The following is a 27,951-nucleotide window of genomic DNA, read 5'->3' as shown; positions in this document are numbered from 1 at the left end:
GAGCCTGTGCTCCGCAACGGGAGAGGCCACAACAGTGAGAGGCCCGCGTATCCAAAAAAAAAAAAAAAAAAAATTCCTCTCCATCATCACCAAAAGATTCTGAACAACATTTGTAAGCAAATCCATTCCCTGGCAGTTAAACGTTTTCCACTGAGCAGTTATCAGTTTCCTACTTCTTTTAGCTAATACCCATTTTCTCAACACTCAGGTGCAACATCACACCTCCCAGGGGTGAGGTCATCAGGTGGCACCAGATGTTTAGTGATTCCTATTGAGTCCCCCTCTTCAGCTTGGTGTCCATTAATTGTTCTAGATGCTTTCAGGGAGGAAGAAATTATCTTCTACCCTTCTAGGTTCTTCTGGCTGGTCTAAGAATTAAATTGACATGAGACGGATTAACAGGAGAAAATCAAACAAAAGTATAATGACATGTATACACAAGAGAGACCCAAGAAAATGAGTAACTCGCCAAAATGGACAAAACCCTCACCTTAAATGCCATCTTCAGCTAAAGACAAAAGAGGATGTTGGGGATACTGGTTTGGGACTTGAAAGGGGAGGAAGGCAATTCATATGGAGATGGAAAAGCAAAGGTTTTGTAAACAAATGCTTTCTGGGCCAGGCAGAGACAATGGGACACAGAGTGGACTCTGATCTTTAGATTCTGCCTAAAATCTCCCCCACCACACGTAGCCCATATTCTTTGCAGATAGCTCTGGTGATAGCTCTATTCCAGGAACAGGATCTCTATCTAAATTCTTTTAGGCAGTTAGGGGGATAGTCAGAGTTTCTTGTTGAGTCTTTTGGGCCTTGATTGTTTTCAGCTCGGAATAATCCACATGCCAAAAAGACATTTTGGGATGGCAAGTTTTGCTCCCCTGTACTGCCAGAAATTTATGGATCATGCATCTAGAAGGCAGCCATCAAGAGGTACCATTTGAGTCCTTACAAGGATCTTTGAACTGTCTAAAAACAATGCAGTAATGATATTCCTATTTTGTGCACCCTTTCCTTTCAAACGCATGAGATTTCCTCTCCATTCTGGAGGGGCTGTGCCACTGCCTTCCTTCCTCTGATAGGTGTAGGAAATATACCCAATAATTCATTCAGATTCCAGTATGCGGCCCTCAGGTTCCTGAAGGGCATAATTTGGCCTAACTTGATGCATGAACTACAAGTCATCACTTATAGAAAAGTTTAAGTCCCATCATAATAGTAACACTAGTAATAGTAATAATTGGTAACAATTTGTGAGCACTCATTCACCATGGGTACTTCGGATGTACATTAACTCATTTAACTCCAGGTTATTTGTGGTTACTTAAATCCCCTTGCAGTCTGCTGGCCAGGCAAATAAGTTATTTTGTTCTTAAAATCTACAGAAATATGCTGTAAGATAGTACAAAATACATTTTCATAAGGAAATCTGACACTACAGCTGAATTATGGTTAGCAAATTTTAAAGTGCATGTCTTGTTTTTCTGTGATTTTGTTCCCTTGAAATTTGAGCAGACGTTGTTACATCCTGCAGGAATAACAACCTCAACTATGAGCTTAATATAACCTATCCCTTCCATTTCTTTCCTTTCTTTTGGGATCCTTAGATAAATCTCTGATTTTCAAAGAACTCTGTGTGGTTAGTTACTGGCAACTATTACGTGCCATAGGTCCTAATACTTATTTGGGTAAAATGTCTTGAGCAAGTTGCAAGGGAACTTTCTGTGTGTGTGTGTCTGTGCGTGTGTGTGAGAGAGACAGAGAGACAGACAGAGACACACAGAGACACACAGAGAGAGACTGAGAGACACAGAGAGAGATTCTTCATTTCAGAATAAAGTCTTCTGGAAGAGGAGCCATTCAGTATAACTAATGACAAAAGAGAAATAGGTTTTGTAAACCACTTTGCTTTTATCTTAAATGGAGAGTCTTTGGCAAAACATTTATTTTTACCGTGACCGTAGGGTAATTTCAATACCCATGATTAATGGTGCAAATGAAATTAAAACCCCCCTACTATTCAACATCTTGTTTAAGAACGAAATGCTCACTATTTCCTAATTCCAACTAGTAAGATCTCTGGATGCTGATGCTTTTAATTGAAAAAAAAACTTTTTTTTTTTTTCACTAAGTTAGAGAGTGTCCTCTAGTGGAGAGAGAATCTCTGCTCTCAGCAGATTTAGAAATGGCCAAATGATACCTAGTTAGAAGACGGTTACACTAAATAGCAAGTGTCCCTACTGCCGATTGGAATCTGCTGGCTGAAGAGAAAATGCATTATTTTTCCTCTAAGGCCCCCTAACGTTGTGGCCTACTTGAAAGCCTGTCGTATGACAAGCATTGTTCTCATTTTAGATAACAAATGATTTTTTATGATCAATTTTGGAGTGCTTCCTTCGGAACTTGGTAAGATTGAGCTGACAGTGCACCTTTCGGCCAAAAAGGCAGCAGAAGCATTTAGTGCAATTTACTGAAGCTTTTACAGATATCAACTTGATACAGCAAGAATGCCATTATCTTCAGGACTCCAGCCCTGGCTGACTGATATATTTGATGTGTGTGGCTCCCCAGGCCACAGCTTAAATTTCTCCGTTATTATTTGAAGGAAAACAAAGAAACAAAATTGAGGGGGAAATTAATGTGACTCTTTTCTATAACCTGTGGAATTCTAATGCTAATTTCCTGTATTTCTGGTTATGTATAGTAAATAGTATTAACGTTATCACTTGGGTATCAGAGGTCACACTAGAGGAGTTTTTTTTCAATATATAAATGGAAGAGGATAAGGGAGAGCTTTGGTGCTTGACTCTCTAAATCACATGCTAGGCTTGCCTTATCAGAAATTGCATGTTACAGCAAATTAGAGAGCAAAAGATAGAAAAGATGGATAGTTTCTCTTGATAACAAGTTAAATAGTTTGGACTTAAATAGAGTAAAGATAAAATTATATTGCTGATTCTTCTATTGGAAAAAAAGAAAGAGGAATAAGGAGAGTGTTCTTAAATCCTTCAGTAGTCGAACACATGTCAGAGACATAACGTGTACGTATGAATATCATGTGTGTGGCTTATCTGAATGGTAATAATAAGCAGTAAGGCTAGCATTGTATTTCTGTTAACAGATAACGTTCAGAAAAATGTATCATCACGACTTTCATACAGATATTAAAATGAACACATGTTAAAGATTTTTTGCTCATATGATATGAAGGGAACAGGCAGATGTTATGACCAATTCAAAGGTAAAGTCAAAATAGTATATTAAACAGAAGAAAGGAATGCTGAGATAAATTCCAAGTAGAGACAAAATTGATTTTTCCCTGGGGTGAGGAGCAAGCAAGGCTAGGGGAGCAGATAGGGAATTAAGTCGAATGGCTACCAGACATGAGAGAATTTACATATCGGTTACCTACAAAGAGTTGAAAAATCACTCAAAGACAGGGAAAGGGCTAAAATCTGGTAACTCAGAATGGTGTGCAGTAGAAAAATGAGTAGTTTTCCACAGAAACACAAATGTTTTTCCTACATTCCTTTGGAAACCTAGTATATTTCTATAGCTTAGATTGGCTCATCAGTGACCCAGTTGTACAGTCTACTTCGTCTATGCCAGCTACCTCTCTGACCACCACTGTCATTATTGGGAACCCTCTTTCCTAGACTCCTTGTCCTTGCTTCCTGCTTAAAAGCCCTGACGGAATGTTTTTCAATCTTGTTGCTTTTCTCAGCCCCAACTCCAATTTAAACAGAGTTCAAGGTAAAAAGAAATTGTTCCAGACAGTTAACTGTAACCACTTGCATGAAAATCACCTGGGAGTGCTTGTTAAAAATGAAAATCCCTGGAACCCTATACACTTGCTGAGTCAACATCTGGTTTTGGGAGAGTGGGAGTAAGTTTTTTTGACAGTAAGTTCGAGACTCACTGGCTTCAGTGAAGAAAAAAATATAACATCTGAAGCCATATTCATCTAAACTAAATGATATTGTAGAACATATGAGTGTACAAAATAAACTCTGGCCTGAAAGTTAGTGGAAATTTGCTAGAAGAAACAAGGTTAATGGTAGCATGAGGAGTTGCAATACTAATAACCTTTCCTCTAGTTGCTATCAAAATCTGGCTATGGGGACTTCCCTGGCAGTCCATTGGTTAGGACTCAGTGCTTCCACTGCAGGGGACACGGGCTCCATCCCTGGTCAGGGAACTAAGATCCTGTATGCCACATGGTGCAGCCAAAAACAAAAATCTGGCTATGATTATTTTAAAGTTGAATATCTGGAATAATCTATTAATGATTTTTCTAGGCACTATGCTGCGTCCTTGTATTGTTTTTCCTTTTTAATTGAAAGCATACTCAGATACACATTAGACAACAAACACAATAAAGAAAAATTCGTGATCATTCACTATTGTCTTAATTTTCTTTGTATTATTTTCTGTTCTACTGAAGCTTTTCTAATTATATATTTAAATCTGTCAGTCGTGAACTTTCTTGTTATTTCTAGGCTCTAATTCTAAGAAAAGAATTTTTTTCCTCTACAGATTTATAAAATAATATATTTTCTCCTAGATAGTATATACATTTTATAATAATATATAACTCTTTAATAAATCCCAATTTTTTTTGTTGTATTATGTGAAATTAATTTTTGTTTCCAGGGTCATAATTCAGTTCTGATAACACATTGCCTGGAGTTAAGTCTGGTACAATTTCTGAGCATTTATATCATTTTTCTTTAAAAGCATAAGCCTTCAATAGTTTATTCATTTCCTATAAATTCTCAACTAAAATTATAAATACATCACAGGGCCTATAACACAACAGTGGGGAAATAAGCATTTTAGGTATGATGTTGATAATTACATTCTGTGGTCTAATAAAAGCCCTTTTATCTTGATAGTGTTTTTATAATTTTGAACAACACTGGTTATTAATAAAATAATTATATGTAATAATAAATTTTTGGTTTAATATTGATAGTAAGAACCACAAAAATACTACTTCACATTCACTAGAATGGCTATAATCAAAAAGACAGGTAACAAGTGTTGGCAAGCATGTGGAGAAATTAAAACTCTCATATATTCCTGGTGAGAATGTAAAACAGTACAGCCACTTTGGAACACAGTTTGGCAATTCCTCAAACATTTAAACATAGAATTATAGCGCAGCAGTTCCATTCCTAGACGTATAAGCAAGAGAAATGAAAGCATATGTCCACACAAAAATTTGTACAAGAGTGTTCAAAGCAGCTTTATTCATGATAATCAAAGAGTGGAAACAACCCAAATGTGCGTCAATTGATAAATGGATACACAAAATGTGGTATATCCATACAATGAAATATTATTTAGCCATAAAGAGGAATGAAGTATTGATATACACTGTGACATGGATGAACCTTGAAAACATTAAGCTAATCAAAAGAAGGCAGAAACAAAAAGCCACACACTGTATGATTTCATTTATATGAGATATCCGGAATAGGCAAGTCCATAGAGACAGAAAGTAAAAGTAGGTGAGTGATTGCCAAGGCCCAGGGGTTTGGGAGGAACTGACTAGTGACTGCTAATTTGTTCAGGATTTCTTTCTGGGGTGATGAAAGTCTCGTATACATGATCGTGCTGCTGGTTTCACGGTTCTGCGAATATACTGAAAACCATTGAATTGTACATTTTAAGTGGGTGAATTGAGAATATGTGAAATACACCTCAAAAGAGGTATTAAAAATATGCATGCAATATCTTTGAAAAACAACTTTATAGAAAGTGGTGTGCTGGTAAATGTTTAACAATTGGCTCTCCCAGTGTCATTCTGAGAATTACACCACCATATAGGTGGTTGATATTTTCATTTATATTGGAAAATAAGAGTGAAACATTGGGGATGTATGTCAGAACTTCATTTGTTCATCAGTGATGTAAGCAAATCCTTTGCTGAATTAGATGATGATTTTTGGATGCCAGAGGAATTTTTTTATGTTTGCAGTATTGCCAGTGTAACAGCTATAGACATGACGCTTTGAAGTTTAATCTGCATTATTAACATTTTCTCCATATTGTCTTAAGTACAGACAGTCAGCAAAACAGTAAATCATAGCATGATTTGTAGCATTTGGCAATTCGTGGGGTAAATACTCTCGCCATGGCTGATTGCTGGCTACTAACATAATCTCACTTAATGTGCATTTGGGAAGAGATGTGCAGTAATACACTATTATATGGTATTTCTGCCATACCAATACCACAGAAGAAGAATATGGAAAAATAAATAGGAGGGTTAGAGTTTGGGGTATCTTTTACCTTAGTTTTTAATATAGTATATTTAATTATAAGTTTCTATAATTTAATTTTTAATAATGACTATGTTTAACAACCTGCTTAAAGAATTTCTGAAAAATGTAATAGCTGATTCTTAACAGGCTGGTGTGAGCCAGCTCTGACCCACAAGAGAATTAACACCTGAATGAGGAGGCTCTGAATGTTGAAGACTAGTTTACAAGATAGACTTGGCCTGTTGAGATAGGCTGGAGGCATGTAACCTTTAATTAATGAAGCTTTGAAAAAAAGGAATCAAGGAAAAATGCAAGTACAAGAGATATTAAGCAGGTTATTAATTAATTTGAAATTATTTATTGAGTGGCTAATATATTCAACACGCTGTAATGGGTCCTAGTAATATACAGAGGTAGTTACAGATGTAATTTCTGCCTTTGGGGAGTGACTATCCTAGTTGCTGGACTAGACATGCAAACAAAACAACTATTGTGAGGAATATATTATGATAAAGTACAGATATGTTCCAAGGGCTAGAGAGGAGAAAAGACGGAGTGACTGACTACTCCTAGAAAAGCCAAGTCAGACTTTTGAAGAGGTGCTATTTGAGTTGGGACTTAATGGATGAGGAGTAGTTTACTAGGTGGAAATGAGGAGAATTTAAAGCGAAGAATATAACATTAAAAAGCATGAGAATGTGAAACAGATCATGGATGGACTACTCATAAAACTCAGATGCTAAAATCCTGTTATGTAACTGGCATGTCCTGCTTCATCAGCCTGAGTCACAAACACAGTCATATTATTTTTATTCTCCTAATTCCTGTTTCCTAAGTGCCTAATTAACTTTCTAACCAAAATTTGCTAATTATATTTTCCTAATTTTCCTGGTTGTGCTTATGAATCTCTATCTATCCTTATTGAGTGGAAGTGCATCATCTGTCCCTAGGCCCCACCCTGCCCCATGATTTTCTATCCACTCCTGGTTTTTATTCAGCCTGAGAAGAAGGGATGAGAGTTGTTTATTTCTGCTTTCAAACACAGGTAATACACACTTGGGATCCAAGGTCACAGCTCCTAACAGAATACTCATGTGATTAGCCACCGTTTCCCAAATGAAAAGTACTAGATGGACTCAGCTTTCCTCCCCAACACTTAGGCAGTCGGGGAGTCTCAGGTGAGCCTGACATCCGTCACCTGGCCTTCTCTCAGGAATGATTCCACTGGGCTCCTAGGAACAGAGCTATGCATACGAACGGGAGTGGTACCTTTTGTTCAGCCACACGAATAGGTATCATCAAGAGAAACAATTCAAAAATCTCTTCACAGAACAGATCTCTACTCAAGTTGACTTTCTATCCTGATTGTTTTGAGAAGCAGCCGGCAACTCAATCTGTCTGTCTCTCTCCCCTACACACACACAGTGATGCAGGTAAATTATAAAATAAAAAATATATATTTGTACCTTATCAGGCTTCCTTGTAATCTCTGCTTTGAGAGGCTTCCTATTATCACAGTGATCTGTAGTCACTGCTGTCAGCTGTGTTTGGTCCTTTTAAGAAATTATGTGGAAATAATCCTATTTTTGCAGTGACTGCTTCTTATGTGGTCCCAAAGTATTGTAGAATTCGCAATCCTTCTTGATTCTCTCTGATCCAATCCCAGTTTTGCAAATACGGTAAGAGTGATTTCTTTAGACTGCAGGCATGCTTATGTCAGTCTCCTACTTGAAACCTTTCCCCACCTTAGCATTGCCCTTAAACGGAAGTTCCAAATCTTCAACATGGCCTACATGGAAGATTAAGGCTGCCACTGCTCTGGCATCATCAGTGCTCTGTTCTCCCCCAAATCTTCCTCCCTCCTCTACCTCCCACATACAGTTTAGCTTCAGCCACTGTGAAGTTACTTCCTCCAAAGTTCTCTGGCATTCTCTCACTCATGCTCTTTCCTCTCTAACTGGAGTGCTTTTCTGTGTTTCCCTCCACCTTCTTTTATTCCTTCCATGAATTCCACTCTCTGACCCACAGCCAGCCCAACCCAAGTCTACACAGAGTTCCCCTAGGTGCCCCCATAGCACTGCAGATACCCCTACTACTGGAGGTCAAGGCAAGGTAAGTAGTCAAAAGCCAGGTGTGGCAGCACAAGGCTAATAGGTGAGAGAAATGAGGAATTAGGTAACGGAAAATCACTTGATTTGGGAAGGTAGGAGGGTGACAAGAGAAAAATTCAGGTCCCAATGAGGGATTCAGTTGACTTCTCTGCTAAGGAACATCAAGCTGAGTTGCTAATGACATGATCATTATTTATAAACTCCCAAATTTAGTAAAACTGTAATGGAAAATGAGATAATTTCTGGAGATTTCTACTTATGAGTTCCAGTCATTAACTCCTACCTGAAAGCTAAACCGTGATCCCTTAAAACAAAGATTGTGTGAATTATTGATAAGTAAATTTTTAAACTCTGTAATATATGTTGATTCTCTTGGCATGTGATATTAAGCATCACACTATATAGTATTTTGAGATTTACTGTTGAATTTATGACTACCTTGACACTATAACAGGTAGTTGAGTTACGTAAAAGCTAGTGCTCTTAAAAAAATGTAAAAGCAAAGAATATTGGATTTAAAATTGTTTTGTAACATTGGATTGACACTTCCCATAGAAATCTGTGGTTTCCAATCAGTAAGATTGACATTCATTTATGCATTGTGTAAGGTAAATATTCTCCAAGGGAGGAGGATTCCATATTAAAATATTTATAAAATACTTAACGTATAAAATTAATAGTGGGAGAGGAACCAAGATGGCGGAGTAGAAGGACGTGCTCTCACTCCCTCCTGTGAGAACGCCAGAATCACAACTAGCTGCTGGACAGTCATCAACAGGAAGACACTGGAACTCACCAAAAAAGATACCCCACATCCAAAGACAAAGGAGAAGGCACAATGAGATGGTAGGAGGGGTGCAATCACAGCAAAATCAAATCCCATAACTGCTGGCTGGGTGACTCACAGACTGGAGAACACTTATACCACAGAAGTCCACTCACTGGAGTGAAGGGTCTGAGCTCCACGTCAGGCTTCCCAACCTGGGGGTCCAGCAACGGGAGGAGGAATTCCTAGAGAATCAGACTTTGAAGCCTAGTGAGATTTGATTGCAGGACTTCGACAGGACAGGGAGAACCAGAGACTCTGCTCTTGGAGGGCACACACAAAGTTGTGTGCGCGTCGGGACCCAGGGGAATGAGCAGTGACCCCAGGGGAGACGGAATCAAACCTATCTGCTAGTGTTGGAGGGTCTACTGCACAGGTGGGGAGTGGCTGTGTCTCACCATGGGGACAAGGACAGTGGCAGCAGAAGTTCTGGGAAGTACTCCTTGGCCTGAGCCCTCCCAGAGTCTGTCATTAGCCTCACGAAAGAGCACAGGTAGGCTCCAGTGTTGGGTTGCTTCAGGCCAAACAAGCAACTGGGAGGGAATCCAGCCCCACCAATCAACACTCAAGCAGATTAAAGTTTTACAGAGCAACAGTCAGCTCTACCCACCACCAGTCCCTCCCATCAGGAAACTTACACAAGCCTCTTAGATAGCCTCACTCACCAGAGGGAAGACAGCAGAAGCAAGAACTACAGTGCTGCAGCATGTGGAACAAAAACCACATTCACAGAAAGATAGACAAGATGAAAAGGCAGAGGGCTATGTACCAGATGAAGGAACAAGATAAAACCCCAGAAAAACATCTGAACGAAGTAGAGATAGGCAACCTTCCAGAAAAAGAATTCAGAATGATGATAGTGAAGACGATCCAGGACCTTGGAAAAAGAATGGAGGCAAAGATCGAGAAGGTGCAAGAAATCTTTAATAAAGACCTAGAAGAATTAAAGAACAAACAGAGATGAACAATACAATAACTGAAATGAAAACTACACTAGAAGGAATCAAGAGCAGAATAACTGAGGCAGAAGAACGGATAAGTGACCTGGAAGACAGAATGGTGGAATTCACTGCTGTGGAACAGAATAAAGAAAAAAGAATGAAAAGAAATGAAGACAGCCTAAGAGACCTCTGGGACAACGTTAAACACAACAACATTCTTATTATAGGGGTCCCAGAAGGAGAAGAGAGAGAGGAAGGACCAGAGAAAATATTTGAAGAGATTATAGTCAAAAACTTCCCTAACATGGGAAAGGAAATAGCCACCCAAGTCCAGGAAGCACAGAGTCCCATACAGGATAAACCCAAGGAGAAACACGCTGAGACACATAGTAATCAAATTGGAAAAAATTAAAGACAAAGAAAAATTATTGAAAGGGAAAAACGACAAATAACATACAAGGGAACACCCATAAGGTTAACAGCTGATGTCCCAGCAGAAACTCTACAAGACAGAAGGGAGTGGCATGACATACTTAAAGTGATGAAAGGGAAGAACCTACAACCAAGATTACTCTACCCAGCAAGGATCTCATTCATATTCGATGGAGAAAACAAAAGCTTTACAGACAAGCAAAAGCTAAGAGAATTCAGCACCACCAAACCAGCTCTACAACAAATGCTAAAGGAACTTCTCTAAGTGGGAAACAGAAGAGGAGAAAAGGACCTACAAAAACAAACCCAAAACAATAAAGAAAATGGTCATAGGAACATACATATCAATAATTACCTTAAACGAGAATAGATTAAATGCTCCAACCAAAAGACATAGGCTTGCTGAATGGATACAAAGACAAAACCCATATATATGCTGTCTAAAAGAAACCCACCTCAGACCTAGGGACACATACAGACTGAAAGTGAGGGGATGGAAAAAGATATTCCATGCAAATGGAAATCAAAAGAAAGCTGGAGTAGCAATACTCATATCAGAAAAATAGACTTTAAAATAAAGGATGTTACAAGAGACAAGGAAGGACACTACATAATGATCAAGGGATCAATCCAAGAAGAAGATATAACAATTATAAATATATATGCACCCAACATAGGAGCACCTCAATACATAAGGCAATTGCGAACAGCTATAAAAGAGGAAATCGACAGTAACACAATAATAGTGGGAGATTTTAACACCTCACTTACACCAGTGGACAGATCATCCAAAATGAAAATAAATAAGGAAACAGAAGCTTTAAATGACACAATAGACGAGATAGATTTAATTGATATTTATAGGACATTCCATCCAAAAACAGCACACTACACTTTCTTCTCAAGTGTGCACAGAACATTCTCCAGGAAAGGTCATATCTTGGGTCAGAAATCAAGCCTCAGTAAATTTAAGAAAATTGAAATCATATCAAGCATCTTTTCTGACCACAACGCTATGAGATGAGAAATCAATTACAGGGGAAAAAACCGTAAAAAGCACAAACACGTGGAGGCTAAACAATACGTTACTAAATATCCAAGAGGTCACTGAAGAAATCAAAGAGGAAATCAGAAAATACCTAGACACAAATGACAGTGAAAACACGACGATCCAAAACCTATGGGATGCAGCAAAAGCAGTTCTAAGAGGGAAGTTTATAGCTATACAAGCCTACCTCAAGAAACAAGAAAAATCTCCAATAAACAATTTAACGTTACACTTAAAGGAACTAGAGAAAGAAGAACACACAAAAACCAAAGTTAGCAGAAGGAAAGAAATCGTAAAGATCAGAGCAGAAATAAATGAACTAGAAACAAAGAAAACAGTAGCAAAGATCAATAAAACTAAAAGCTGGTTCTTTGAGAAGATAAACAAAATTGATGAACCATTAGCCAGACTCATCAAGAAGAGGGAGAGGACTCAAATCAATAAAATTAGAAATGAAAAAGGAGAAGTTACAACAGACACTGCAGAAATACAAAGCATCCTAAGAGACTACTACAAGCAACTCTATGCCAATAAAATGGACAACCTGGAAGAAATGGACAAATTCTTAGAAAGGTATAACCTTCCAAGACTGAACCAGGAAGAAATAGAAAATATGAACAGACCAATCACAAGTAATGAAATTGAAACTGTGATTAAAATTCTTCCAACAGGGGCTTCCCTGGTTGCGCAGTGGTTGAGAGTCCACCTGCCGATGCAGGGGACACGGATTCATGCCCCAGTCCGGGGAGATCGCACATACCATGGAGTGGCTGGGCCCGTGAGCCATGGCCGCCGAGCCTGCGCGTCCGGAGCCTGTGCTCTGCGACGGGAAAGGCCACAACAGTGAGATGCCCGCATACCGCAAAAAAAAAAAAAAGAAAAAAAAATCTTCCAACAAAGAAAAGTCCAGGACCAGATGGCTTCACAGGTGAATTCTATCAAATATTTAGAGAAGAGCTAACACCCACCCTTCCCATACTCTTCCAAAAAATTGCAGAGGAAGGGACACTCCCAAACTCATTCTCTGAGGCCACCATCACCCTGATACCAAAACCAGACAAAGATACTACAAAAAAAGAAAAGTATAGACCAATATCACTGGTGAATATAGATGCAAAAATCCTCAACCAAATACTAGCAAACAGAATCCAACAACACGTTAAAAGGATCATAAACCATGATCAAGTGGGATTTATCCCAGGGATGCAAGGATTCTTCAGTATGCGCAAATCAATCAATGTAATACACCATATTAACAAACTGATGGAGAAAAACCATATGATCATCTCAATAGATGCAGAAAAAGCTCTTGACAAAATTCAACACCCATTTATGATAATAACTCTCCAGAAAGTGGGCATAGAGGGAACCTACCTCAACATAATAAAGGCCATATACGACAAACCCACAGCAGACATCATTCTCAATGGAGAAAAACTGAAACCATTTCCTCTAAGATCAGGAACAAGACAAGGATGTCCACTCTCACCACTGTTAATCAACAGAGTTTTGGAAGTCCTAGCCACGGCAATCAGAGAAGAAAAAGAAATAAAAGGAACCCAAATTGGAAAAGAAGAAGTAAAACTGTCACTATTTGCAGATGGCATGATACTATACATAGAGAATCCTAAAGATGCCACCAGAAAACTACTAGAGCTAATCAATGAATTTGGTAAAGTAGCAGGATACACAATTAATGCACAGAAATCTCTTGCATTCCTATACACTAATGATGAAAAATCTGAAAGAGAAATTAAGGAAACACTCCCATTTACCATTGCAACAAAGAGAATAAAATACCTAGGAATAAACCTACCTAGGGAGACAAAATACCTGTCCGCAGAAAGCTATAAGACACTGATGAAAGAAATTAAAGATGATACCAACAGATGGAGAGATGTACCATGTTCTTGGATTGGAAGAATCAATATTGTGAAAATGACTATACTACCCAAAGCAATCTACAGATTCAGTGCAATCCTTATCAAATTACAAATGGCATGTTTTACAGATCTAGAAAAAAAATCTTAAAATTTGTATGGAGACACAAAAGACCCCGAATAGCCAAAGCAGTCTTGAGGGAAAAAAACAGAGATGGAGGAATCAGGCTCCCTGACTTCAGAGTATACTACAAAGCTACAGTAATCAAGACAATATGGTACAGGCACAAAAAGAGAAACATTAATCAATGGAACAAGATAGAAAGCCCAGAGATAAACCCACGCACCTATGGTCAACTAATGTATGACAAAGGAGGCAAGGATATACAGTGGAGAAAAGACAGTCTCTTCAATAAGTGGTGCTGGGAAAACTGGACAGCTACATGTAAGAGAATGAAATTAGAACACTCCCTAACACCATACACAAAAATAAACTCAAAATGGATTAGAGACCTAAATGTAAGACCAGACACTATAAAACTCTTAGAGGAAAACGTAGGAAGAACACTCTTTGACATAAATCACAGCAAGATCTTTTTTGATCCACCTCGTAGAGTGATGGAAATAAAAACAAAAATAAACAAATGGAACCTAATGAAACTTCAAAGCTTTTGCACAGCAAAGGAAACCATAAACAAGACGAAAAGACAACCCTCAGAATGGGAGGAAATATTTGCAAACAAATCAACGGACAAAGGATTAATCTCCAAAATATATAAACAGCTCATGCAGCTCAGTGTTAAAGAAACAAACAACCCAATCCAAAAATGGGCAGAAGACCTAAATAGACATTCCTCCAAAGAAGACATACAGATGGCCAAGAAGCACATGAAAAGCTGCTCAACATCACTAATGATTTGAGAAATGCAAATTGAAACTACAGTGAGGTATCACCTCACACCAGTTAGCATGGGCATCATCAGAAAATCTACAAACAACAAATGCTGGAGAGGGTGTGGAGAAATGGGAACCCTCTTGCACTGTTGGTGGGAATGTAAATTGATACAGCCACTATGGAGAACAGTATGGAGGTTCCTTAAAAAACTAAAAATGGAATTACCATATGATCCAGCAATCCCACTACTGGGCATATATCCAGAGAAAACCATAATTCACAAAGATACATGCACCCCATTGTTCACAGCAGCACTATTTACAATAGCCAGGTCATGGAAGCAACCTAAATGCCCATTGACAGATAAATGGGTAAAGAAGAAGTGGTACGTATATACAATGGAATATTACTCAGCCATAAAAAGGAATGAAACTGAGTCATTTGTTGAGACCTGGATGGATCTAGAAACTGTCATACAGAGTGAAGTATGTCAGAAAGAGAAAAACAAATATCGTATATTAACGCATGTATGTGGAACCTAGAAAAATGGTACAGATGAACCGGCTTGAAGGGCAGAAGTTGAGACACAGATGTAGAGAACAAACGTATGGACACATTAAGGGGGAAAGACACGGGGGTGTGGAGATGGTGGTGTGCTGAATTGGGCGATTGGGATTGACATGTATACACTGATGTGTATAAAACTGATGACTAATAAGATCCTGCTGTATTAAAAAAAAGATGAAAGAAGGTTAAATTTTAAAGAAACAAACAAAAAAAATTCATAGTAAAGGAACCTATTTAAAGCTGCATTTTGGGCTTCCCTGGTGGCGCAGTGGTTGAGAGTCCGCCTGCCGACGCAGGGAACACAGGTTCGTGCCCCGGTCCGGGAAGATCCCACATACTGCGGAGCGGCTGGGCCCGTGAGCCATGGCCACTGAGCCTGTGCGTCCAGAGCCTGTGCTCCACAGCAGGGGAGGCCACAGCAGTGATAGGCCTGCGTACAGCAAAAAAAAAAAAAAAAGCTGCATTTTGCCTCTTAAAAGTTTGTAGACATTTTCTGGACTTGACTTATCTGGTCACTAATAACGGTTATTGTATACAGAATCAAAGTCCATAAGGAATCACTTAGTTGGAGAACATTCAGACATAAACAAGTATAACATAAAAGGAAAGGCTATATCATGCATCTTAGAAATATTAGAACAGCAAGAACTTAGTTATGAACTATTCTTACACAGTGGACATAAGTAAAATAATAATACGAATTTTATCCAATAAAAATTTTCTTGTTGTGGAACTTGAAGAATAAATTTTACATATAGGTTTACCCATACCAGGACTTAGAAAGAATGCATCTGTAACTGCATTGTGCTTTGCTCTGGGTTCATATTGTAGAATCACTTGTAAGCCCTGTTTCACGAGGTGTGCACTATTAACTCATAGCTTAGCTGTGAGGCTTTCAGTCTTTAGGAACCTCATTCTCTTCGCCTTAAAGTCAGAGTTGTCAGAGTCCTCTAGAATATTCTCAGGAATTTATGAAATGAAGCAAGTTTCCTTACTTCAGATGCCTATAAAGGTATCCCTGGAGCCTAGTTTTCAGCCCTTCATGTAGTCCTCATCCTTGTGAGTTCCCCTGCTCCAGTCTAAGCTGGAGTAGGTCTCTACAGGTCTCTATCCCACCCCGCATTTTCTAGCTCTAGTTGGAGACAGCAAGATCTTAAAACTATAATGGTACTGGTATATTTCAGTTCTCTAATGCCGCCTGAGGCTTGGGGAAACCAGGTGTTTGCACAATCACATTACCTGTCCAGAAATACGCCTTATTTTCTGCAGACATTAAATTCGCTTCCACTTTTCAGTCAGGGACCTCCACTTACCTTATTAAGTAATCAACCAATCTGTATTCACCCTTATAGTGGTCTCTCTTGAGTAGCATATTGGAAGAAACTCATCTCCACAGTAGTAGTATTGATTTTACATCTTATAAACATCCCAAATATTCTCAGGAGTTGTTCATTTGTATTTTAATGCGCTTTTTTACCTGAGCATGTGTTGGTTTCCTTAATTAAAATACTATTCCTCATATAGTACAAATATTTTAATAACATTTTTAGGGGATCCTGCATTTTACAATTTCATTTCTTTCCCATGAAAAGATTTTGTTCTCTTTCTGTTTTCCACATTCCGGACTGAGAAACATCTTCTACCTGCTTTATAAAATCTTATATTATCAACATTATGTACTGTCTGATATCGTGCTTTGAGAAGGGCACGTCACCTCCATGGTACCATTCCCAATAATTCATAACCTCAATTTAATCATGTGGAAAAATCAGGCAAACTTAAATGGAAGAACCTTCTATGAAATAACCAACCAGTGTTCTTCAGAATCTTATAAGTAAATCACTTTCCACTAAATAAGCTGTCAAAAGCCCACATGAATTGACGAAGATAGAAAACATCTGAAACATGTGACTTTAGAAAGATGTTTCATTAAAACAATGAAGTGATTAAAATGTTACCTGCCACTTTGCCTAAAATAAGAGTGTACAAACAGTTTTATAACACATTTTCATCACTTCTCTCAACAGGCGATTCAGCTAATCTAACCTGCAGAGCTTTCTTTGGGTACAGTGGAGATGTCAGTCCTTTAATATACTGGATGAAAGGAGAGAAGTTTATTGAAGATCTGGATGAAAATCGAGTTTGGGAAAGTGACATTAGGTAAAGTAATTTTTGTCTTTTAACTTGTACAATCGAGATTAACTTTTGTTCTCTTAGTGAATAGAAAGTGAACTAAAAGAAAAGAAGGGGTTTGGGGGAGGGTTTTACTATTATAATAAAAATATTGCAACATTTAGTGGCAAAGAGGCAAAATACTCTTGAGAGAGTGACTATGAATTTGTCAAACAGGAGTGCCATTTGCAAAGAATTTAAGAGAATTAAAAAGGAGTTTTTCACTAAGGAATAAACTGAGTGTGAGACAGACCAAAATAGCATCAAACATGGAAAATGTCTGAGATCAGATGATACATCCACTATGTAGAACAGTATGGAGGTTCTTTAAAAAACTGCAAATAGAACTACCATATGACCCAGCAATCCCACTACTGGGCATATACCCTGAGAAAAACAGAATTCAAAAAGAGTCATGTACCACAATGTTCACTGTAGCTCTATTTACAATAGCCGGGACATGGAAGCAACCTAAGTGTCCATTGACAGATGAATGCATAAAGAAGATGTGGCACATATATACAATGGAATATTACTCAGTCATAAAAAGAAACGAAATTGAGTTATTTGTAGTGAGGTGGATGGACCTCGAGTCTGTCCTACAGAGCGAAGTAAGTCAGAAAGAGAAAAACAAATACTGTATGCTAACACATATATATGGAATCTAAAAAAAAGCAAAAACAAAACAAGGTTCTGAAGAACCTAGGGGCAGAACAGGAATAAAGACGCAGACGTAGAGAATGGACTTGAGGACACGGGGAGTGGGGAGGGTAAGCTGGGACGAAGTGAGAGCGTGGCATGGACATATATACACTACCAAATGTAAAACCGATAGCTAGTGGGAAGCAGCCGCATAGCACAGGGAGATCAGCTTGGTGTTTTGTGACCACCTAGAGGGGTGGGATAGGGAGGGTGGGAGGGAGACACAAGAGGGAGGGGATATGGGGATATATGTATATGTATAGCTGATTCACTTTGTTATAAAGCAGAAACTAACACACCATTGTAAAGCAATTATACTCCAATAAAGATGTTTTAAAAAAAACCATGGAAAATGTGATATTATGCCTTCGGTTTATAAGAGCTCTTTTTCTTAATTGTTGAGAGAAGATATTAACAGTTTTCTAGGATTCAACCAAACGCAATCTTTCTAACTTCCTTTTATATGTTTTTACATATTTTAGGCATCATGTTGACTATAAAGCACTTGATAGGAATGATAAAGGATACAAAAACTGTTTTTATCACCTTTTTTTAGTCTGACTTTAAGGTCTAAACATTAATATAGTGGGAATAATAGTGAATAATTAAAATACAATCGGTTTTGAGGGCATCATGCTTAAGCCTCTTGCTTCTTTTTTAAAAAAAAGTTAATGTATTTGTTCATTTACTTTTAAATATTGAGGTATTCAATTATGACCCAAAGTAGGCTTATACACAGATACTCATTTTTAATCATAATGTAAATTGGCAAATATATTAATAAATAAGCTATAAGTGAATCAAAATACTGATCAGTTGTAAACATTCTCCCATCTAAAGATCGCCTCTTCTGGGTATATATGAGCAGCTTAACTAAATTCTTCTTCTTAAATATGAAGACTTTTACAACCTGATGAAAGGTATAAGAGAAAAGGTTTTTCGATAGAAAATAAAAACCTATAGAACTGTCATATAAGATTATTTCTACTGGAATTTTCTTCCTGGCAACAAATACACAAGAATATTGCACTGCAGTTGCGTTCTGAAATGCCCAGATGAGCAATTCTCCAATATGTACTAAAATGTTCCTCTGCCATTTCTCATGTTCAAAACTTCACTATTTTCTCATACCCATACACTCTGAAATGCTAAGGTTAAAGAAGGATAATAAACCTCCTAACTTTTCCCCTCTCTCCTGTTGTGGGTGCTCAGGGAATGTTCTAGAAAGGTATTTTTCTTTAATTCTGCATTAGGAAGTATTGTGCAGAGATGAGTTACCAAGCAGGTGGGAGGGTAGAGGTGGAAACGTTGTGAGCAAGGAAAGAGAGGCTTACTTTGAAGTTTTCCATTTGTTCTAAAAAGATTGCTAAAATCCTTGACATTGAGATTAGTGAGCGTTTACCATTAATTTTAAATGTCAGAATTAAACACTTCATCAGAACATTTAGTCTACAGTTTTGTAATTTCATGTTTCTTTTAAAATAGGAATTGATTTGCACCATTAAAAAAAAAAGCCAGGCTAGAGGTTTCAATTGAAATGTCAAAATAGCTCAGAAATTTTCTATTCTTCCTTTTATTTTTTTAAATTAACCTGGTAGATAATTAGTCCTCCAGCCGAAGACATTAGAATTTCTTATCTCACCCTTACATCATATTTCTTCTTAAAGGGAAAGCAATTTGTAAACTTTTCTTCAAGGTCTCTCTCACCTCTTTATTATGATAGTGTGATTGTCCTGCTAAGAGAGATAATTAACTGCAACTTCATTAGCATCTACAGAGACAAGCTTCCTTATTAGAAGTGAAGAAGAAAAGGGCATGATGTAATTTAATTAAGATAGCATTAATCCATGACCAAATTTGAAGCACAGATGCTGTAGGTTTTTTCACATCAGATTCAGATTCATCTAAATGTTTTTCTTTTTCATGTATGTGTATGTTTGTGTGGGGTTTTTTGTTTTGTTTCGCTTTATATTTTAGAATCCTCAAGGAGCATCTTGGGGAACAGGAAGTTTCCATCTCATTAATTGTGGACTCTGTAGAAGAAGGTGACTTGGGAAATTACTCCTGTTATGTTGAAAATGGAAATGGACGTCGGCATGCCAGTGTTCTCCTTCACAAACGGGGTGAGTGTAACCTTCTAAGCTTGAGTGATTGACTTAACCTTTAATGGAAGGGAAGTAATTGGGAAGCAAAAAGTTTTTAAATTGTTTTTACGTAAATTTATCCTAAATGAAATAATTACATTAGCATTAGGGCCATCAAAACTTGTAACACAGCAGGTAGGTGACTAGTTCATACACTAGAGTCAAACTCAGATTCCTTGCTCTGTTTTTTTGTTGGTTTGTTTGTTTGTTTTGGCCAAGCCTCATGGTATGCGGGATCTTAGTTCTTGAACCAGGGATCAAACCCACCAGGGATTGAACCCATTCCCCCTGCAGTGGAAGCGGGGACTCTTCACCGCTGCACCACCAGGGAATTCCCCCTTGCTCTGTTTTAATACCAACTATATAACCTTAGGAATGATATCTAACTTCCTTAAGCTTCAGTTTCCTGATAATATGGAATGGGGAAAATAATAATATCAACTCTTCAGTGTGTTTTAAGGATGAAAGAAGACAATAAATGTGAAGAGCTTGGCATGGAGCCTGCACACAGGAAGTATTTAGTTAGATGCTACTCTTTATTATTAGAAATAGGCAAACCAATTAAAAATAACCAGGACAGTTTTAAGTCAAAGATTGTGCTCCTTATTGGAAGGTTGTTCCTTGAGTGTAAGAATTATGTCCAGTGGATTCCCCATTGTAGTTCTTTTTAACGTTTTTTTCTGCCTTGGATAAGTTTCACATGTGTAATATCCTCCCATGATTAATAATAATTCGCTAGTGAATTATTTGTCAGTTATTATTCATGAATAGCAATTCACTAAATCTGATTCCATGGCAACCCCAACGCCTTACACGCAGGGATAAAACATATATAAATAGATATTGAATTGTTTGAAATTATAGACGATTGTAAAATTTGAGCCATGCCTTTTAGTTGCTGAAACTTTTCATGTACATCGCAGAGAAAAATATAATTTTTCTACATTATGCGAAGTGAAAACTTTCTGGATGTTCTCTTACTCAGCAAATTCACAGTGATTTTAATTTCAAAGCACATGTTTAATCCTAAACTCTTTGAGGTTGGAAAAGAAAGAGAATGCCGAAGACTGTTCCCCTCACTTTAGTGGACAATAGATTCTCTTTGAATAATGTTACTGAAAGCTATTAAAACAGACACTTCTGTTGTCAAGGTGACTATAATATTAAAATACTTTACTTTTGGGGGGATGTTAACAGAGGGAAAAGGTAAGCAGCAGTTAGTAAGCAATATGATTGTTTGTTTCTCTAGCTTAACACATATATTCAGTCAATAAAGGGATTTAGAGTAGAAATATTATACATATAAAAGGACAGAAATAGCTTCTCACGGTTGGAAGCAATTTAAATGTGTAATTGAACTACTCCATAACATCTTCCTCAGTGATTGGTCAGCTTATACTGGATCACATTCCTCCTCAAGGAAGCCAATTCTATCTTTGGAAAAACCTCACTATTAGAAAGCATTCCTATTTTACTGTCTGTCTACTCCTTGACCCCACTTTTAATCTCTCTTCCCTAAAATAGCCCTTCAAAAGTTTGAGGACAGTCACCATAATCCTTCTGGGCCTTCATTTCCCTAGATTCAACTTCTTTAGTTCCTTTTATTCATTCTTCTTTTATGTGGATAAAATACGTGCACCATTCTGGTTACTCTCTTGAGCAACATATATTTCTTTTTAGGACAAAGTAGGAGTGACAGTTAAAGTACGGAAGCTGGGTTGTTTCCAAGGAGGATACAGTTATTAAAGCTCTCTTCTAGCAGCCAGGCACACAGCCAGGAAGGGGCACACAGCCCCACGCTATTTTTAGCATATGTGGCCTAAGGTTAAGTTGCCCATAGCTACAGAAGCTTCCAGTACTACAAAAATAATTGACTGAGGAATCAAGGAAATTGTTTGAAAAAACTTTCCCAATACTGTCTAATTCCCCAAACATGAAGAAGAAAGTAGTGGGCAATGTTAGAGCACTCTTGAATACTTAGATCTTCCACAGTGTTTTTCAAATATGTATTTATGCCAACAGCATTTTATTCTTAATAAAATAAAAGCATTAAGAAGCCAAAAAGAGTTCTTCAAGGTCATGTTCTCCAAAAGTCCCTCTTAAAGTTAGTGTTCACCTTCCTTTTAAGGGAGCGGCAGCAAATAAGTCATCAATTCACAATGACAGCAGTGTGGAATGGTCTATCCCAACCATCTACGGGGAAAAACAAAGGACTCTAGTTAACAGACGCATAACTGCAAGTTCCCCAGCCCTGAAAGGTTCAGGTCAAGACACGGCACATGTGAGCTGATAGTTTGGGTCTTTGATCATAGGGTCCCTGAAGGAGTTGAATTGCGGTCATGCTAGCAATTATGTAATGACCAGATGAGTTACTGTATTGCTTGAGGGGCTTCCCTGGTGGCGCAGCGGTTAAGAATCCACCTGCCAATGCAGGGGACACGGGTTTGAGACCTGGTCCAGGAAGATCCCACATGCCGCAGAGCAACTAAGCCCGTGCGCCACAACTACTGAGCTGCTGAGCCTGTGCTCTGGAGCCCGCAAGCCACAACTACTGAGCCCCCATGCCACAACTACTGAGCCCCCGTGCCACAACTACTGAAGCCCGCACGCCTAGAGCCTGTGCTCTGCAAAAAGAGAAGCCACCGCAATGAGAAGCCCACGCACTGCAACGAAGAGTAGCCCCCACTCACTGCAGCTAGAGAAAGCCCACGTGCAGCAATGAAGACCCAACGCAGCCAAAAATAAAATAAATAAATTTTTAAAAAAAGAAGAAAAGGAAAATCCTTGCTTGGGAATATTCAGAGTTGTTGATTCCTGCAGCCAGGGAAGGTACTGGGACAGTTAGGATCATGTCACATGCTATACAGAGAACTAGGTTATACAGTGAAACAGAGACCAAGGGCCATGGGGCCATATTAGTGTATGACTACCCTGCCCCTTATTCCTCACTCTAGTCCCTGGCCTGACAAGCTTGAGGGTTAGATCCTTGTTCCAAAAAGAACCAAAGCAAAGAGTAGACCAACATTCACTACTGTGCTATTTCTTGTCTCCACCATTGCCTATTGAATTGAATTCCATATATGTCTCTGAATCTTTTACCCAGATGTCTTTGCTTAGATTCCTAATTGCTGCTACCCGATTCGACCACACATCAAACACTGACCTTCAGTTTCCCTCCAAAACCCCAACCTTTTATTTTCCTTTCATTTTTATGTTTTCTGTTTCTCTAACACAAACAATTGTCCAGATGGATACTCAGCAGCATTGTGCTCTGGCCTCTGGGCTAGCCCCTCTTGCACCGATCAGGCAGTCCTAAATTTCTTACTCATTCGCTGAGTTTTTCATCCATACTCTAATTCTGGATGACCTCACAGCGTGGACATGTTTACTGTCTGGAGCAAAGCAGTTTAATGTTTAAGGGTTTGGACTCTGGAGCAAGGCTGTCTGTATGAAACCTACTCTCTGCTGACTAGCTGTGCTATCTTGGACAAATCCCTTATTCTCTGTGAGCCTCAAATTCCTCTTGTGAAAAAGGGGAATAATAATAGTACCTTCCATATAGAGTAGCTATGAGGATTTAATAAATGAATATATATCAATATGTATCACAGTGTCTGACACATATTTATCATCTAGTAAACGTTAGCAGCTATTACATGATTTTTCTACTCCAACTACATGATGTTCTGGGTAATTTAGGATGCAGCAATAATGTGTTCCATTCAAAACTCCCTGAAATCTAATTTATCGTTCATTAAAATGGTCAGCTGTAGCTCCAGCAATTTTGTTCCGTTGATTCTATATTTTTCTTTATAACAGATTTACTTTAGTTTGAATGTGCTGTCCTAAAGAAGATCTTCATTTATTTATTCATGCATTTAATGATAATTGTTAAGAACCTACTATGTGTCTGGCACTCATAAAATTAAATGAACAGGAAATAAGAACCAATATAATTTGAAATGCCATCATCTGCTTTTTAAATTACATTGATATTAAGCACTTCTGATGTATTGATAGAATTGTGCTTCTAGGGAATGTTTGGCTTGGAAACTGTCACATTAAGGGAATGTTCATTAACAGTCCTGTTGTAAATGGTTATGTTTAGATAGATCGATTACAATATTATGGCCCTTCATTCATCAGGAAGTAGTTTGGGAACTGGCAAAGTATCTACCTCAGAGACTAGCACTAGTTAATAATGATAAATATCTAGTTTTTCTCTCTTCCCCCTCAAACCCATTTTAATTGTTGCATGTGCAGTCTCTCTCTCTCCCTCCCTCCCTCTCTCCCTCCAAAGAGTGTGATCAATGGGAATTAGACTTGCTCTATAAACTCCCTAGTCCTCGGAATATCTTTAGTAATGTAATTAACATGTACATCATTTAGGACGCATTGTTTTAAAGCCAGATGAATTTAGACCCAGTGGACTCCTTATCCCTTCTTATAATGAATCATTTTTGTACTATGTGCCCCTATCCTTGTTAGCATTTACCTAGTGTATTCATTTGCTGAGAGATACAGTAAGACTATAGAACTGTTTAAAGCTCTCTCGGGGCTCATCCTTTGACATCTTCGACCATTGATTTCAGAATATGGAAAAGCCAAACTTTGCCCAGACATCAAAACCTCCTACATCTCTTTATGGCTGCATCTCCCTAAAAAGACCATGACCCATTAAAAACTGAGTAGACATCCACAGAAGAGTCACTTTTACTGAGTTGTTGCTGTGGGGGAGTAAAAATCATTTTCCCTCTACCTTTCTAGGCTCTTGGCTGAGACACACCGTGTAATAAAAGATAGATTAACAGGAGAAAAACAAACATAAATTTAATAGCATATATTCCTCCTGTATACATGGGAGAAACCCAGGAAAACTGAGTAACTCCCTGAAGTGGCCCAAGCCAGCACCTTAATTACCATCTCCAGCTAAAGACAAAAGAAGGTGTTGGGGAGCAGGGAGGTGGCCAGGAAAAGCACAGTAACCATGGGCATGGTTGTTCTGCAGATTTAATTCTCTGCCTTCTCCACTGATGAGTTTCTGGAGATTCAGAGTCATCCTCTTCCTGGTACAGCAAGGGAAACACCCTTACAAATGAGGATTTCTTTTATAAATGTAAATATCTCTTACAAAGAGTAACTTCTACTCGGTTTTTAGAGCTTCTCCTGTGTCTGCTGTCTCTTAAAAATAATCAGCCTTAAATAATGTTTATATCAAAGAGGCATATTTTCGGAGGGTATATTCTGTTCCTCTTCTTTCCTTGTGCAATGCCAAAATATTAAAGAATTTTAGTTATGTTGCTGCAGCATCTCCAGATCAGAGCCATCAGGTTTAACAAATTCTCTCTTTGGATAAGATCTGACATTTTGAAGTCAAAGTTTTATTCTATCCTGTAACATTTTTCTTGCTTCTCTGCTCCTCAGTTATGTAAGACATTTAATCTGACTTCAGTTCTTTTTTTTTTTTCTTGTCAACTAACACCAAAACAAATAAACAAATAAAAACCACGTTGGAGGCTATTATGAATGCCAAGAGCACAGACTGTCTGGTACTAGTGATTTTGTACCTTTGAATTTCTTGGTATGGACATTGCAACAAGATTATTTGACTGCCACCAAAATAACAGACATGAAAACTAAACTTTTGAGTTATTTCCTCAGATATAGAATATATGATTTAAGTGAGGTTAACTCCAAGTTATTTTTGCCTCAACAGTGGAATATCTTTTCAAAGGTCTGTTGATCCCAGTTTTTCTTGATCAGCTACAGCATGGATATTTGTTATGTAGCATAGTTTTGCCTTTCAGTTCTTTCAGTTATTGTTTTCCTAAGTGTGAATTGGAATATCCAAGCAGTATCTTTGTTAGGAAAGAGAAGGACCACTCTTAGCTGATGATTAGCTTATTTCTCAATTAATAAGTAACAAGGGAATGATCCGGGACAACACCCATATTGAGAGCCAAGAATGATAAGCCCTTCAGTTTTTATCATTCCTGTTAATCCTGTGGGCCAGAGCTCTTAGTATTTAATTTATATATGGGCATAGTCATTGGAAGTCCTTTATTTTGTTTGTTTTCCTAACTAAATGTTAAATTCTTAATAAAGATCTTTAACTTGTACTTCTCTCTTATATCTTTAACTTGTACATCATCACATAAATGTGATGTATGGGATGGTTAAAGTTCAATAAGGAATCTCCAGATTGAACTTTTAAATGCCCCCGAGGTGAGGAAGCCAAGCCAAACACTTGCCATCATGCTTGCCTGTAATACCTGTAGCTTTGGGTGAATTCCTCTCTTTCTGAGGTCCCCAAAATATCCTGAGGTTCCTGCACCTGCCAGGAAGTGACCTTCCTTACTCCCCTGGTAAGGCTGCCGGGAACCCTGTAAGCAAGGTGCCAGGCTGTTTTTCCAAAGGGCCTTATTGGCTCCATAAAGTCAACCTTAGTTCCTTAAAGCCGTCTGGTCCTATCTGAGTCTATGCATGTCTCTCTCAAATAAGACATTCCAGTGAAAACCTTGGTAATATAACAAGTTTCCAATTGTGTCCTGTTCCAAGGAGGACAGATTCTTATTGAACTTATGTAAATATAACTATAATGCCCTGAAAATAAGAGTATTCACCATGAGTTCCTGAATTCTGGAGGGATCAGGTAGGGAGAAAAATATAAATGTTTCAGTTCTGCTTATAAAGATATAACTTACTGAATTGCTGTTAAGTCATAGTGTAAGATTAAAGGTTTTCTTATATCTGAAAAACAAAGATTAAAAATGTAGTTATAGTTCAGACAAAAAAGTCGTAAAATTATAATCATATTCATCAATTTATTCAGTCCCATGTGATTAATTCTTGTTGCTCTTATCTTTTGTTAGCAGTTTTGTGAAGCCATCAGTTTTTTGATTAGAGTTCTATAATTTCTTACCCAATTCAGTGGTATCATCTGAAAGTTATCAGAAAGATACATTGTCAAAAAGTCCTTTCTATGGATCTTCTTGAAGATGAATTTTTGTTTTGTTTGCAAAAGCATCAGAGTAAAACAATAATTGTCTATAAATGACAAAAGTCTTAAAATGGCATGGTTAAAGATCTGATTCACTGTAGTGCATTTGAAAAGGAAATTTGATTATTTCTGTGACATAAAGTTTTAAGATAATAACTAGAATTATGGCTAATAACATTGTACCAGGAAGTATCTGAATTTTATGAATTTTATATAATTTCTAGAACATTTATATTAATAACATTTACCCAAATAATATAACCTAAGAACATTTATCATCACTTATTTGACAATGCTTCCCATATCATTTAGCATACCCAATAGACCTAATTAGTTTAATATCTCTCTTTTATAATGAGAGAAAGCAAATATTTTGCGGTATTCCAGGGGCCTTTTGGAAAACCCCCAAATTATTTCCAGGTCAATAAGACTTCATCAGAATTTGACTTGGGGGAAGTTTGTCAAAAATATCAAAAAAATTTAAAACACTTGTCAAATAGGACCCTAGGTCACTATGAAACAATACTTAGTTATTCACTTAATCAAAATGACAGAGACTTCACAGGCAAATACAGAAAGTTAAATAGTTGTAAAAAAAAACTTAGCTCTTATAATATTTGAAGAGACTCGGGTTTCTTTCCTAAATAGTCAAAGACCTGATAAAGATAAAACATAGAATTTTTGTTTTTCTAGACAGATGCCATTAATGGTAAAGAAAATATTTGTTTACAATTGCTTATTAAGAGCAGACCAATGATCTAAAAAAAAACCTTTGTGCTTTTAACAGAAAGCAAAACCAAATTCTAATTTGGTACAAGTGTACCTTTGATACTGAAATTTATTCACATAATTAAATTTATCCCAATCTTAGCCAGCTTGATCACACATAAAATTTCTTTCCCAAGATCCCTTTTTCACAAAACTTCTACAACTTTCTATGTCCACTTTAGTTAGCCCCTTTTACTCT

The 27,951-nt window shown here is 37.7% G+C and overlaps 1 protein-coding gene across 1 annotated transcript in view; it reads left to right on the top strand.

Moving 5' to 3' along the window:
- Nucleotides 1-27,951, top strand: part of IL1RAPL1 (interleukin 1 receptor accessory protein like 1) — a 671,741-nt gene that overhangs the window by 609,184 nt on the left and 34,606 nt on the right. Inside the window, exons 6-7 of the mRNA XM_007449480.1 lie at nt 17,003-17,126; nt 19,818-19,963. Of these exons, the coding sequence (XP_007449542.1) occupies nt 17,003-17,126; nt 19,818-19,963 (270 nt within the window). The remainder of the gene's footprint in view (nt 1-17,002; nt 17,127-19,817; nt 19,964-27,951) is intronic.

The sequence above is a fragment of the Lipotes vexillifer genome, unplaced genomic scaffold (genome assembly GCF_000442215.2).
Source record: "Lipotes vexillifer unplaced genomic scaffold, Lipotes_vexillifer_v1.1 scaffold784, whole genome shotgun sequence".
In the NCBI taxonomy this organism is placed as follows: Eukaryota; Metazoa; Chordata; class Mammalia; order Artiodactyla; family Lipotidae; genus Lipotes; species Lipotes vexillifer.
Note: the sequence above shows the minus strand (reverse complement) of the source record. Positions and strands in the feature narration are given on the sequence as shown.